Source organism: Haliotis rubra, unplaced genomic scaffold (genome assembly GCF_003918875.1).
Source record: "Haliotis rubra isolate DU_JTF1 unplaced genomic scaffold, ASM391887v1 Scf201, whole genome shotgun sequence".
NCBI classification, from domain to species: Eukaryota; Metazoa; Mollusca; class Gastropoda; order Lepetellida; family Haliotidae; genus Haliotis; species Haliotis rubra.
Genome location: NW_025766015.1, coordinates 1,470,347 through 1,486,547, shown reverse-complemented (window position 1 = coordinate 1,486,547; position 16,201 = coordinate 1,470,347). Strand labels below are relative to the sequence as shown.

General features: G+C 40.6%; 1 protein-coding gene across 2 annotated transcripts in view; it reads left to right on the top strand.

Annotated features, from left to right (window-relative positions):
- Positions 1-16,201, top strand: part of LOC124275707 (opioid growth factor receptor-like protein 1) — a 40,789-nt gene that overhangs the window by 11,109 nt on the left and 13,479 nt on the right. For both annotated transcript variants that reach the window (XM_046711345.1, XM_046711344.1), the window contains 4 exons: positions 251-320; positions 2,541-2,619; positions 3,262-3,328; positions 4,201-4,349. In XM_046711345.1, the coding sequence (XP_046567301.1) occupies positions 251-320; positions 2,541-2,619; positions 3,262-3,328; positions 4,201-4,349 (365 nt within the window). The remainder of the gene's footprint in view (positions 1-250; positions 321-2,540; positions 2,620-3,261; positions 3,329-4,200; positions 4,350-16,201) is intronic.

The following is a 16,201-nucleotide window of genomic DNA, read 5'->3' as shown; positions in this document are numbered from 1 at the left end:
CTTGTCATTGATACATAAACACATTGCTTTTGAGAACAGCTAATCTCATGTGCTACTGAAATTAGTAGAAACTCGGGAAGCGTAACTTTTCAGTCTGAAATCCAGCAGAAATAATGTGTAATGCAGACTTGACTTGATGATAGTTACCATTGTAGACTAAACATCATGACTTATATCAGTAGTGACTGAAATCTGATTAACATAAGTCTTCTTCAGGTAACATATCTGTATGGTCTATGGCTTGTTTCAGGGAAAGAAGGACTGTTCTGGAACTCTAAACCTCGACTTTTATACAAACAGCATCTCATCTCGTCCCAATGGTATGTCTCATTTGTCTTAAGGTAAAACATATTGTGAGAACACTCTCTCCCTCTCCCTCTCCTCCCTCTCCCTCTCCCTACCCACAAACCAACCCAAACACCTGCTGTCCACTCACTAACCCAGTCACCAACTGACCCAAACACCTACCTGTCCACTCACTAACCCAGTCACCAACTGACCCAAACACCTACCTGTCCACTCACTAACCCAGTCACCAACTGACCCAAACACCTACCTGTCCACTCACTAACCCAGTCACCAACTGACCCAAAACCTACCTGTCCACTCACTAACCCAGTCACCAACTGACCCTAACACCCACCTGTCCACTCACTCAACCCAGTCACCAGCTGACCCAAAACCTACCTGTCCACCTCACTAACCCAGTCACCAACTGACCCAAACACCTACCTGTCCACTCACTAACCCAGTCACCAACTGACCCAAACACCTACCTGTCCACTCACTAACCCAGTCACCAACTGACCCAAACACCTACCTGTCCACTCACTAACCCAGTCACAAACCAACCCAAACACCTACCTGTCCACTTACTCACCAAGTCACCAACTGACCCAAACACCTACCTATCTACTCACTAACCCAGTCACCAACTGACCCAAACACCTACCTGTCCACACACTCACCCAGTCACCAACCAACCCAAACACCTACCTGTCCACACACTCACCCAGTCACAAACCAACCCAAACACCTACCTGTCCACTTACTCACCAAGTCACCAACTGACCCAAACACCTACCTATCTACTCACTAACCCAGTCACCAACCAACCCCAGCAGCTACCTGTCCACCCACTCACCCAGTCACCAACCAACCCAAACACCTACCTGTCCACACACTCACCCAGTCACCAACCAACCCAAAAACCCACCTGTCCACTCACTAACCCAGTCACCAACTGACCCTAACACCCACCTGTCCACTCACTAAGCCAGTCACCAACCAACCCCAGCACCTACCTATCTACTCACTGACCCAAACACCTACCTGTCCACTCACTAACCCAGTCACCAACTGACCCTAACACCTACCTGTCCACTCACTAAGCCAGTCACCAACCAACCCCAGCACCTACCTATCTACTCACTAGACCCAAACACCTACCTGTCCACTCACTAACCCAGTCACCAACTGACCCAAACACCTACCTGTCCACTCACTAAGCCAGTCACCAACTGACCCTAACACCTACCTGTCCACCCACTAACCCAGTCACCAACTGACCCTAACACCCACCTGTCCACCCACTAAGCCAGTCACCAACTGACCCTAACACCCACCTGTCCACCCACTAACCCAGTCACCAACTGACCCTAACACCCACCTGTCCACTCACTAACCCAGTCACCAACTGACCCTAACACCCACCTGTCCACCCACTAAGCCAGTCACCAACTGACCCTAACACCCACCTGTCCACCCACTCAACCCAGTCACCAACTGACCCTAACACCTACCTGTCCACTCACTCAACCCAGTCACCAACTGACCCTAACACCCACCTGTCCACCTCACTAACCCAGTCACCAACTGACCCTAACACCTACCTGTCCACTCACTAACCCAGTCACCAACTGACCCTAACACCTACCTGTCCACTCACTAACCCAGTCACCAACTGACCCTAACACCTACCTGTCCACTCACTAACCCAGTCACCAACTGACCCTAACACCCACCTGTCCACCCACTAAGCCAGTCACCAACTGACCCTAACACCTACCTGTCCACTCACTAACCCAGTCACCAACTGACCCAAACACCTACCTGTCCACCCACTAACCCAGTCACCAACTGACCCAAACACCCACCTGTCCACCCACTAACCCAGTCACCAACTGACCCTAACACCCACCTGTCCACCCACTAAGCCAGTCACCAACTGACCCTAACACCTACCTGTCCACTCACTAACCCAGTCACCAACTGACCCTAACACCCACCTGTCCACCTACTAAGCCAGTCACCAACTGACCCAAACACCTACCTGTCCACACTCTAACTCAGTCACCTACCGACCCAAACACCTCACTAACCCCATCACCAACCGACCCTAACACCTACCTGTCCACTCACTCACTCACCAAGTCACCAACCGACCCTAACACCTACTTGTGTTTGAGTCTATTACAGGATAGATAGATCATATTCTTGTGATACTTTGGAGATTTTGCAACTGTTATCCTGTATTGCAGGTGACAAAATTGATGTCATACACAAGAAATGGTTTGGAGACTATGACAGACTCGAGAGTCACCATGGTTACATACAGTGGTAAGTCGTCTAAAAGTGTGTTTGCAAAAATATTTACTGTTAATAATTACACATATAGCACCACAAAATCTAGTTTTTGAAATGTAAAGAAAATAAATTTGTTAACTTTATTTTTGTTTTCTGCCGAACTGTCGTTTCATTGACACTATCAACCTCATACCATATTGTATATTCAAATCGCAGTAGGCGATTTTGAATCTACCACATCTGCATGCAACATTTTCAGTAAATGTGAATTTTTAAACTTATCCTATCTCACAAAGAGCACTTTCTCTAGTTCCTTACACCATTTCTTGTGTCCCCTGCCGTGATATTGCTGGAAGATTGTTAAAAGCGGCGTAAAACCATGCTCAGTCAGTCAGTTAGTCAGTTCCTTACATCATGGAGTGTAAACGTTCTGGAACTAAGTTTCCAGCCTTTGGACAGCTCCTCCGAACACAGCCCTGCTCCAGTTACTGATATGGGGCATATGGAAGCTCATGCAGATCAAGTGACCTGCCACGGTTGATCATTCGACCTCCAGCTGTAGTGATTCTCTTTCTTGGTACATTAAGGTGCTGACGACCTATGTTGACACAGACCTTATTTTATATAAGAAGAATATATTTGTGATGGAAAATATTGTTCTTTTCATTGATACAGGTTGTTTCCTATTCGAGAGAATGGAATGAACTACTATGCTCAAGAGCTACAAGTTAAGGAAGCTGAGGTATGACAATATTCTATTTGGTGATCAGCATGTCCCTATCAGAGTTTAAATGACCTGTTTGCTGTCGAGCAGGTTCAGTTAAGATAATGTTTCAGCTTGGAAACTGTTTTGAAATTCAAGAGTGATTATTTCTCCTGTGTCAGTAATAAGTGCATACTCTTACCTGTGTGCCTTTACATTCAATATTTCAGCACAACTAGATTTAATGTTAACGTCCAAACTGGACTATGCTATTATATCCCCTGTGACAAACTAGTCAGGGGAGGGTTGACCTGTTGCACCGATATGGCCCTCACAAACATTTCCAAGACATTACATTCAGTGTAAACTTTGAGGAAGTAATTTTTGCTCACCTCAACACACTCATCACGCCAAAGACCCGGGTTCGATTCCCACATGGGTACAATGTGTGGAGCCCATTACTGGTGTCACCTGTCGTGATTTTGCTCAAATATTGCTAAAGCAGTGGAAAATCATGCTCACTCTCTCACTCTCTCACTCACTCACTCACTCACTCACTCACTCACTCAGATTGTTTTTTGAGAATGGGCCCTGAATGATAGGTTCTGGGCTTCCTTTCACAAAGCACTAATGTTAACGAGATCGTAAGTCGCTAATGTTAAGGTGATCGTAAGTCGCTAATGTTAAGGATACCTTAGTAAAGGTTGCTTCGTGAAAGGAATCCCAGCTCTGTTGTCTTAGAGCCTCTTGTCTTAGTTGCTTTCTGCAAAGGGATCTTTGCTGTGAGACGTCTGTAAGTCTTTCAAAATATGGGAGATACAATCATCTTAGTGCTGTGGTCTTCTATTGGATCCAGGCCTTGGACTATAAACTGTTGGTTTCAAATGTAATGTATTTTGTTTGTTGCCCAGGCAATTAAGAAGAACCCTGAGACTTGTGGACGAGTTTTAAAGTCCTACCAAATGATGCTGAACTTCTACGGGATGAAGCTGAAGGATGATGAGACAGGGGAACTAGAGCGAGACAGAGACTGGCGACAGCGCTTCCACCATCTCAACAGGTCAGTTGATTCATAGTAACTAGGGCTGGATATTGCCCTGATTTTCATATTGCGATATATTGCCATAATTTAAGAGATATTACAATACATATTGTGATATTTTGACTGGAAGGTTTCTGCCCAAATGTGTACATCTTAAATTCACAATAGCTGTCTGTGTGTGACATCATCATCTTCTGAGTTGCTGTTACACCATACTTTCAGGTTGCTCTTCATCACCATTGTGTATGGCTGTATGCCAATGGTTTACAGATAAATGAAATCATAGAGAGACTCAGTGTGGAATGTTTAATTGGAGTATTGCAACAAATGATGAAGGTGATAGTATAACATGATTTTCATGGTCAGTGTTGTTTGCTTCAACAGAATGTACTTCAAAGTAGTATGTAATTATTGTTACTTTATGTCGGTGATTCATTCAGATTCAACACCAATGTAAACAAGTGTTAGCATGAACTATTGCAAAATGAAACAAAGGCATGAATGACTTGAGCTTAAAATATCATGTGACCTCTAATAATTAAGATCCTTGACTTGAATGCCATGATACAGTCCTACAAACTTCATAAGACTTAAGCCTTTGTGATCAATTGATAACATATGTCCTATTATGAAACAATCAAGCATAATAAAATAATGAGAATTGTGAAATGGCCACCCAGAGCCAGAGGCTCTACTTATAAGTCCAAATAAAAAATTGGTCCATTTGAGGCCACATAATTCCTCCAAAATAGTCACATATGAAACCATTCAAGCCCACAAAACTAAAAGCATTTTGTAGAATATTTGGCACTTTTGAAACCACCTATAAAGGTACTTCCATTTGTAAAATGCTACATGAAACCAACAGAAATAAAAATATATTTGTGATTTTTGTTGCTACGGAAATCAAGGGCAGATAATTCAAAGGGAGCAAACTCTGGATAACCCAATATATTGCAGAATGTGAATTATATCCTGATAATCGTAATACTGCACAGCCCTAATATGTATGTAATGTGCTTTCTTTAAGGGGAGTGTCATTGAGCAATTAATGTTAAACCCAAACTGAAATTTGTGCTTTTGTGTGATTTTTCTTGTGCCCAGATTTTCAATGCATAGGTTCTTGGTTGGTTGTTTAATGCCACACTCAGCAATATTCCAGCTATATGGAGGCGGTGTGTACATAATCAAATCTAGATCAGACAATCCAGTGATCAACAACATGAGCATCGATCTACGACACTGGGATACAATGACATGTGTCAACCAAGTCAGCGAATCTGACCACCCGATTGCATAGTTGCCCCTTACATCAAGTATAGGTTGTTGAAGACCAATTCCAGCCAAGATCTTTATGGGTACGTCCTAACTGGCATTTCAACATGAAAGACATGAAATCCATGGGAAGACATGAAATCCAGGTTTTTCTTTTTCTCCAGCTCATTCAACACTCAAGGTTTCAGATCACAATCACTACATCTGATTGATGCCAGTCTGATAGCGGCATGACCATATTGGCTAATATTTGTAGAAAACTACTTCTTTCTCAGTCTCATATCTCAGTTTAGAATTGTACTTTCCTTGCTACAATAACCAGTGTTGCAGCTACAATTTATTAATGTGGCAGTACATTTGCTCAAAAAGATAAAATTTCCAACTTCCATTTCAACTTTTTAGGACAATAGAAAACTTGAAGTTGCTCTTGAGATGCCTTGCCTCTTCAGTTAGAGATTTCAAAAATTGTGATTGACATCATACCCTTAATATTATAATCATAGTCTCATAGTAGTGAACTACTTGTGAGGTACGTACCAGAGCTTTAAGTCTAAAGTCTATCACTTGGGGCTTTCTGGAGATTTCACACACAGTGAAAACTCTTTACAAGAACTCTCTTTACATGAGCAACATAAAATCTAACTCTCATTCTTTTTCGCACTAACTTACTCACTCACTGACTTACTCACTCCATTTAGGGGCGTGGGGTAGCCTAGTGGTTAAAGCGTTTGCTCGTCACTCCGAAGACCTGGGTTCGTTCCACACATGGGTACAGTGTGTGAAGCCCATTTCTACTGTCCCCTGCCGTGATAATGCTGGAATATTGCTAAAAGCAACGTAAAAGTCAACACACTGACTCACTCACTATAATGCCAGCATTTGTCCTGACTAGCACAAGCAAGCACACACTTCACCTCGCCTCGTTTCCTGCCTCGCCTCACCTAACCTCACCATTAAGAAGACAACTTCTCTCTGTCTTTTCCCAACCTCTTTACATGGAATCCAGTGAAGGGTAGAAAAATCGAAGTTTTTGAAAAGGGAAATAACTCCATTCAGCCTAACATTCATGATCATTGTAAATTGTCACTGATTATGAGCCATTGGTCTTGTAAACCAGGTGATAAGCAGCATCATGCCACATAAGATATTGTGGAGCTGAATCCACTGCTGGTATACACCATGAACAGTACTCAGTATATGCTATGTGCACTGATGCACTACGTCAGGTCACGCGGTCATGGGTTTGATTCCCACATGGGTACAATGTGTGAAACCCATTACTGGTGTCCCTTGCCGTGATATTACTAGAATATTGCCCAAAGCAGCATTAAACCAAAGTCACTCACTCAGTCTTGAGTCCCTGACCATAGCAGATCACTGGCCGCGACATGCTTCTGTTGAAATACAGTGTTTCATGTTGAAGTGAGATGTTATATATTTAGACCTCATATTGAAGTTGACCCGTGAAGATCTAGGTTGGAATTGATCTACAGTAACCCATTCTTGTCATAAGATTGGGTGGTCAGACACACGTCATCGTATGCCAGTTGCATAGGTTGATGCACATGCTGTTGATCACTGGGTTGTTGTAAAGCTTAACTCACTCATTCATATTGAAGTAAGGTGTATCATATTGGGACTGGTTTGTGTTGAAGTCAGGTGTTATATATATATATTTAGGCCTCATGTTGAAGTAAGGTGTATCATATTGGGACCGGTTTGTATTGAAGTCAGGTGTTGTATATTTAGGCCTCATGTTGAAGTAAGGTGTATCATATTGGGACCGGTTTGTATTGAAGTCAGGTGTTGTATATTTAGGCCTCATATTGAAGTAAGGTGTATCCTATTGGGTCCGGTTTGTATTGAAGTCAGGTGTTGTATATTTAGGCCTCATATTGAAGTAAGGTGTATCATATTGGGACCGGGTTTGTATTTGAAGTCAGGTGTTGTATATTTTAGGCCTTATATTGAAGTAAGGTGTATCATATTGGGACGGTTTGTTTAAAAGGCAGGTGTTGTATATTAGGCCTCATATTGAAGTAAGGTGTATCATATTGGGACCGGTTTGTATTGAAGTCAGGTGTTGTATATTTAGGCCTTATATTGAAGTAAGGTGTATCATATTGGGTCGGTTTGTATTGAAGTCAGGTGTTGTATATTTAGGCCTCATATTGAAGTAAGGTGTATCATATTGGGACCGGTTTGTATTGAAGTCAGGTGTTGTATATTTAGGCCTTATATTGAAGTAAGGTGTATCATATTGGGACCGGTTTGTTTTAAAGGCAGGTGTTGTATATTTAGGCCTCATATTGAAGTAAGGTGTATCATATTGGGACCGGTTTGTATTGAAGTCAGGTGTTGTATATTTAGGCCTCATATTGAAGTAAGGTGTATCATATTGGGACCGGTTTGTATTGAAGTCAGGTGTTGTATATTTAGGCCTCATATTGAAGTAAGGTGTATCATATTGGGACCAGTTTGTATTGAAGTCAGGTGTTGTATATTAGAGCCTCATATTGAAGTAAGGTGTATCATATTGGGACGGTTTTGTTTTTAAAGGCAGGTGTTGTATATTTAGGCCTCATATTGAAGTAAGGTGTATCATATTGGGACGGTTTGTATTGAAGTCAGGTGTTGTATATTTAGGCCTCATATTGGAAGTAAGGTGTATCATATTGGGACCGGTTTGTATTGAAGTCAGGTGTTGTATATTTAGGCCTTATATTGAAGTAAGGTGTATCATATTGGGACGGTTTGTATTGAAGTCAGGTGTTGTATATTTAGGCCTCATATTGAAGTAAGGTGTATCATATTGGGACCGGTTTGTATTGAAGTCAGGTGTTGTATATTTAGGCCTTATATTGAAGTAAGGTGTATCATATTGGGTCCGGTTTGTATTGAAGTCAGGTGTTGTATATTTAGGCCTCATATTGAAGTAAGGTGTATCATATTAGGACGGTTTGTATTGAAGTCAGGTGTTGTATATTTAGGCCTCATGTTGAAGTAAGGTGTATCATATTGGGACCGGTTTGTATTGAAGTCAGGTGTTGTATATTTAGGCCTCATATTGAAGTAAGGTGTATCATATTGGGACCGGTTTGTATTGAAGTCAGGTGTTGTATATTTAGGCCTCATGTTGAAGTAAGGTGTATCATATTGGGACCGGTTTGTATTGAAGTCAGGTGTTGTATATTTAGGCCTCATATTGAAGTAAGGTGTATCCTATTGGGTCCGGTTTGTATTGAAGTCAGGTGTTGTATATTTAGGCCTCATATTGAAGTAAGGTGTATCATATTGGGACCGGTTTGTATTGAAGTCAGGTGTTGTATATTTAGGCCTTATATTGAAGTAAGGTGTATCATATTGGGACCGGTTTGTTTTAAAGGCAGGTGTTGTATATTTAGGCCTCATATTGAAGTAAGGTGTATCATATTGGGACCGGTTTGTATTGAAGTCAGGTGTTGTATATTTAGGCCTTATATATTGAAGTAAAGGTGTATCATATTGGGTCCGGTTTGTATTGAAGTCAGGTGTTGTATATTTAGGCCTCATATTGAAGTAAGGTGTATCATATTGGGACCGGTTTGTATTGAAGTCAGGTGTTGTATATTTAGGCCTTATATTGAAGTAAGGTGTATCATATTGGGACCGGTTTGTATTGAAGTCAGGTGTTGTATATTTAGGCCTTATATTGAAGTAAGGTGTATCATATTGGGACCGGTTTGTTTTAAAGGCAGGTGTTGTATATTTAGGCCTCATATTGAAGTAAGGTGTATCATATTGGGACGGTTTGTATTGAAGTCAGGTGTTGTATATTTAGGCCTCATATTGAAGTAAGGTGTATCATATTGGGACGGTTTGTATTGAAGTCAGGTGTTGTATATTTAGGCCTCATATTGAAGTAAGGTGTATCATATTGGGACCAGTTTGTATTGAAGTCAGGTGTTGTATATTTAGGCCTTATATTGAAGTAAGGTGTATCATATTGGGTCTGGTTTGTATTGAAGTCAGGTGTTGTATATTTAGGCCTCATATTGAAGTAAGGTGTATCATATTGGGACCGGTTTGTATTGAAGTCAGGTGTTGTATATTTAGGCCTTATATTGAAGTAAGGTGTATCATATTGGGACCGGTTTGTATTGAAGTCAGGTGTTGTATATTTAGGCCTTATATTGAAGTAAGGTGTATCATATTGGGACCGGTTTGTTTTAAAGGCAGGTGTTGTATATTTAGGCCTCATATTGAAGTAAGGTGTATCATATTGGGATCCGGTTTGTATAAGTATGGTGTATGTCATAATGGTACTTGCTCTTCTTAAAATGAAGTGGATCATATTGATACATGCAAGTATTAAAGTGGTAAGGTATACCATATTGAACATAGGTGTGTTGATCCCCTTCTTCAATTAAAGTGTATCATATTGAGACCTATTAATGTATGAAGTAAATGTCTCTGTGTGTTTCATACTGTCAGACCAGCAACAGGCCCTTTCAGAATGTATTGTCACCGAAAATGTGCAGTGGCGTCATTGAGACCCACTCTGTCTGTCTGTCTGTTTGAGTCTCCAATAATTAAGATTTGCATACAGTCATACAAAATGTTCAAATTTGACATTTTGTTGAAATTTAAATGTATTTAAACTTAACATTGAATTCCATTATATCCAACTAAAACTGTAGCACATAACAATATTAATGTAATGTTATCAGTGAAAGTCATTGAAACAGTATACAAAGTTATGACATTAGTCTTAACAAGAACGACTCTGGAATAATTGTTCAGGTGAGTGAATTTTACTGCCATTTGCTGTAGACCTGGGTCTGAATATCAGCTTCCCAGCCAGTGTAAATAAAACCCTGCAGATCAGTGATTTCATCTTTCACATTTCATATCAGTAGCATGTATCTGCCAAGCAAATACTTCACTTCTAATTGTTTCAAAGTAAAGAGTAGTCCACATTCAGACATTAACAACATTCACAAACATTGAGCCAATTTGCAGCTTGTTCTCACAATGATAATACTCTTAGTATAGACAAATATGACGAAAACCACAGTTTTGTGCTGATCAATTGTCCACACTTGTTTGCCCAGAAAGGTCCTCACCCCTGTGAACTTTAAGACTGTAAAACGGTAACCTCCTTGACCATAGGGATTGTCCGTCTCCGTGTCCCGATGTTGACTTACACCTGTCTTGTGAAATCTACAAAAACAGGAAAGGCCGCACAGCTTAGAAACTTGTTGAAATTGTTGCCCCTTCAGTTCGGGAAATATGTTCAGGGCAGTGTGTTGTAATGGGGACAGTTTGATGACTTGCGTACCCAAAATTGGCCTTGGCATTTATCAAGATTTTCCAACTGGTAGCTACTGGTTCTGGAAAGCATCTGCAAGGGCTAAGTATTAGTTTCATAATCTTTGCAGACTGAATGTTATTTAGCCCTAAAGATTCCGATATCATTTGATGTCAGTGAGTCAACTCTTTTTCTGATTCAAAAGTACCATGAAACACCCAACATCAATCATCAAGAAAAGAGAGCAATGACAGAAGTATGGAAGCCTCTGACAGTACTAAAGTCTTAAGTATACATGTAAGCCCTTGGGCTAAAACCCCTGAACATCTGGGTTAGAATTAGTCTTCAGTAATCTGTGCTTGTCAAAAAGAGGCGACTATCGGGATCGGGTGGTCAGGCTCACCGACTTCGTTGAAACATGTCATCGCATCCCAGTTGTGTAGATTGATGCTCATGCTGTTGATCACTGGATTGTCTGGTCCAGACTCGATTATTTACAGGCTGCTGCCATATAGCTGGAATATTGCTGAGTGCGGTATTAAACAACAAACAATGAAATAAACAAACATTGAGCTTAAAAAAACAAAAAAAAGACCACTTTTAAGCTCATGAGGTATAAAAATTAACATAAATCTCATCAGAGCCAATGATCTTCAATTCGGAGGGCTTAAACATGTCATTTCGTGTATTTGTCTGAACAAAGATGAATCAGTTGTTACAGCCTGGTGTTTGTGGTAGGTGTTTGTTTAGTGGATGAGAGGGTGTGTTCACCCTCCTATCGCCCCTCTTTGCCATCACTGTAATGCCTTGTGATGGGACACAATTTGCAGAACAAACCAAAATGATATGGTTACTTTCAACACATGTGCACAATATGTTGTATACAATCAGGTTTGGGTGCTTTTGGTGAAATATCTGAATATGTCACAAGATTATCGAATATTCCAAACAATGTTCACTGGGCAGGCTGTTTAGGTAAAATTGGCTCAAATTTGTTTGTGAAGTGAAAGTTACTTCCACAAAGCCAAATTCCAATTTAGGAATATATATTGACAAAGTTACGAAATGCCCACACTGGAGCCAGCCCTTATGAATACATGTAGAAATTTGTTTTAATAAGGACGCTTATATGGCACTGAACTCCACCCCACACAGAGATGCTCTAAGCTAATGCAACTAAAAAGATGAACAGTTGTCGGTGATTATGAAACAGATGGATCTTAGACCAGACTTAAAGGTAGTCAAGGAAGGAACCGTCTGGGGTAAAGGAGAAGAGAGTTCCATAGCACAGCAGCTGAGTGTTTCAAGGATCTGGCACTAAATGTCTTCAACGTGTAGAGAGTATTAAACCCGAAGTGCTACCCTAGTAAGTTAGATGGTGGTTTAGGAAAAGTAATGTAGTTATGATGGAGGAATGACTAGTTGTAGCTGGACAATATTCCGGCAATTGATTGCCTGTCTGCTACAACATGGTTAGTTATGAAATATGATTATATGGTTTCACTGTACATGAATATCTTTCTTGAGAAAAATCATTTTCTTAATCCCAAATTTTAAAAATATTATATTCAGTTTTACAAAAGGTTTACATGAATGAAATATCTGGGAGATGACCTTGATGTGTTTTGAAATGTTTTTGTATTCAATGTCCAGAAATATTAACATTGAAAACTTTCGTCTTACACTGATCAAGCACTCGTGAAATTCTCAGCTATAGAATACACCATACAGCCTGCAACTCTAGAAATGCATATTCTTTATCTCCGGAGTGATTGTACATGTTACGCCTGTGTCCTTCTAGCTTATGTGTATCCCAGAATTCCAAGTAGTGGACATACACTATCTCCAAGTCTGATCGTAAACATTCAAACCAGCCAAGTGGGAAGGTCGTGCAGTTGCCTGTCTGACCGGTCATCTCTTAATCTCTGTGTAGGTCTCGCCATCACCAAAGTAAAGCAAATGTAAATTAAATGGATTAAGTATCAACCCCTGGCTTGTGTTGGTGTGAGAGTAATGACACTGTAGTGATGGCTTGTTTGTGGGACGCAGGGTGTTTGTGACTTCACATGATTATGTGAATAACACGGACGACATTTGGTAAGGTTGTTATGGTTACGTCTCTACGAAGTTGACACTAATGTCATGCAGATCATCAGGATGTATTGTCGTCAACTATTGCCCTCTTTATTAAATCTTTGAGGAGCAAGAAGGTCAGAATGGTTCATTTTGGGTAGATATATTTTTAGGGTTTTACCCTGGGGGTTGACAAATGGAAAGTTGGGTGGGGAGAGGATAGAGTTAACAGTAGCTTCTTTGGGCTGGGTCGGAAGGAGTGGGTGTCTGGAACGAAACAAACAATGGACACAACACAATAAATTTCAGATGGGCCAACATGACTGGAGTACAACTATTTCCAGATGGGCCAATTTGGCCAAGGTACAGCTGTTTCCAGATGGGCCAATGTGGCCATGGTACAGCTGTTTCCAGATGTGCCAATGTGGCTGTGGTACAGCTGTTTCCAGATGGGCCAACATAGCCGGGGTAAAGCTGTTTTCAGATGGGCCAACATGGCTGTGGTACAGCTGTTTTCAGATGGGCCAATGTGGCTGAGGTAAAGCTGTTTTCAGATGGGCCAACATGGCCGGGGTAAAGCTGTTTTCAGATGTGCCAATGTGGCCGTGGTACAGCTGTTTCCAGATGGCAGTGTAGGAAAGATAGCCCGTCCCAACGTCTGAGACGGGTGAATTTTGTGGACGGACGGGTTAAAAAAATATCTAGTCCGTCCTCATGTCGGGTCAATTTTAGCAAACCAATGACATATATATAATGATTATAACCTTTTTGAATATTTACTGCCGAAGGTGTTTTATTTATATTCGGAGGACAGGCTAGATTTTGGCAGGACTGGTAAAAAATTTGACCTGCCAGTCCTGTGGACAGGCTAGATTTTCTACATCTTTCCTACACTGCAGATGGGCCAACATGGCCGGGTATAGCTGTTTTCAGATGGGCCAACATGACAAGGGTACAGCTGTTTTCAGATGGGCCAATATGGCCGGGGTACAGCTGTTTTCAGATGGGCCAATATGGCCAGGGTACAGCTGTTTTCAGATGGGCCAACATGACCAGGGTACAGCTGTTTTCAGATGTGCCAATGTGGCCGAGGTACAGCTGTTTTCAGATGGGCCAATATGGCCAGAGCACAACTGTTTTCAGCTGGTGAAAGCATGTAATGGGAGTAAAAAATTTTATTAACCCTGGAAGAAAATATTTTTGGGGTTTCATTTATTTCCTGAACCTTTTTTTTTGTTTTCCCAGAGTCTTGTTCTTTGTAGCTATTTGAATAAATGCATTTTGATTGAGAAAAGAGTTTAAATAAACAGGTTGAAATGATATGAGCATGATAAGTATATGTTGATTCCAAATGAGGAAGACATTGAATACAACTCCACTCTATAATCCAGTGTAAATATGATGTCACTAGACTGCCAGGTCAAAGGTTAGGTGAAATTCTGGTATGTTGACAGAGATTATTTTGTTGTTCCTTTGATCTTGTGCTTTCAGCGGCTCACTAGGTGGAGCCACTTTAATGCAAGAGGCCGGCTAATGCAAGGTCAAGTTGTGATATTTGGTTGCTCAATTGACATGATAGAGATAGTGTCTGTAATTAATGTCCCCAGAGAGGGTTGTTAAATGGGAGTGGACGAACATGCTTAATTAAAGTGGTAACATATGGGGCGTTATCAGAGTTATTTCACACTTGTACAACAAGGAGTATATTTGTTTGGTCGTAAAATAACAAAATATGTCCTGGATTTTTTGGTTGGTAATTTGTGGTGTAATAAAAGTGTGCTTTCTTTGTTTCCATTTCTAATGAATTAATTCTGATAAGATATATGAGAGTTGTTATTTTGACAATTAGTTGTTAACGTTGGAACCTTTGGAAAATATTTCCAATTACTTTATGATTACCTATTCCGTGACGTCATGTAAAAAGTGTTTTTCAAATGATACATTTAGATTTAAATAATCGACAACTATGGAGGAGGCTAGTGGTTAAAGCGTCCGCTCGTCACTCAGAAGACCTGTGTTCAATTCCCCACATGGGTACAATGTGTGAAGCCCATTTCTGGTGTCCCGCACCATGATATTGCTGGAATATTGCTAAAAGCGGCGTAGAATCATACTCACTCTCATTGTTCTTGTGGCCACTGTGTATCCAAGATAGAAATACATACCCAGCATTGCATTTGCAGTTTTAGGCACAGAATAACTTTCCAAGCCACCATTTTAACCAATGATTGATCATGAAATAGAAAAAAATACACCTGCTATTACTGGTATTGATATGCCATCGGTAATGTGATCACTTTAGAAAATAACTCGATGTTTCAACATTTTGTTTGGCACATCTTTCTTTACAACTGTCTTATTACTACAACCAAGAGACCTTAAGTTTACTGTTTCTAGTGTGTGGGTTATTCAAAATCGTACCGCCTCCGCGTCATACCAAAAGACGTTAAAATATTGTACTTTTTGGTCCCTGCCTGGTGCTCGGCATTAATGGGTACAACAAGGACTGGTCGGCTCGAAGTCAGTATCATGTGTCTGAGTGGGGTATTCATGCTTCACTGCGGCATGGTATCTCAGTGGGCTAGCACTATAAAACCAGCTTCAGTCTGGGCTAGTACAAGCAGCCGCACATACACATACACACGCATGCACGTCATCATATGAGAGAAATATTCTCAAGCACGATGTTAAACCCAGTTTCACCTCACCTATTCAAAAGCTTTATTGTAAAATGGTTTAAAAGTGGTTGAAATACCTTGGAACATGCTTCCAAAAATTTCAAAAATTTCTTGTTACATGTACAAAGCTTGAAAACCTTGATCTATCTATCCCTTGGTCATGTCGGCTCTACAAGAGTCAGCATTAGTTCTTATTTAAATATTCGGAGAATGACTATTAAATGAAGAATAGAAATGAACTGGACAATTTTTTTTAAAATTTTCCTTAAAATGCCTGTAAATGTCATTCAAGGCAATAACTATGCTTCAGTCTGTCAACACGATATCACAGGAGTCCGGGGGACCAGTTTCAAGTTTAAATATGTCCATGGTACGAGGTTTCCCAGGGATCATAACCACAGACCCTCTGTATCTAAATTTGGAGAATTTATTCTCAGAAAATTACAAACTAATAACTTAATGTTTCAGCTTGTATCCAGAGGTTTAGATGACTTAACTTCTATCAGATGTGAAGAGTAAATTAATTCCAAGCCAAACACAATATCGTCAAACTC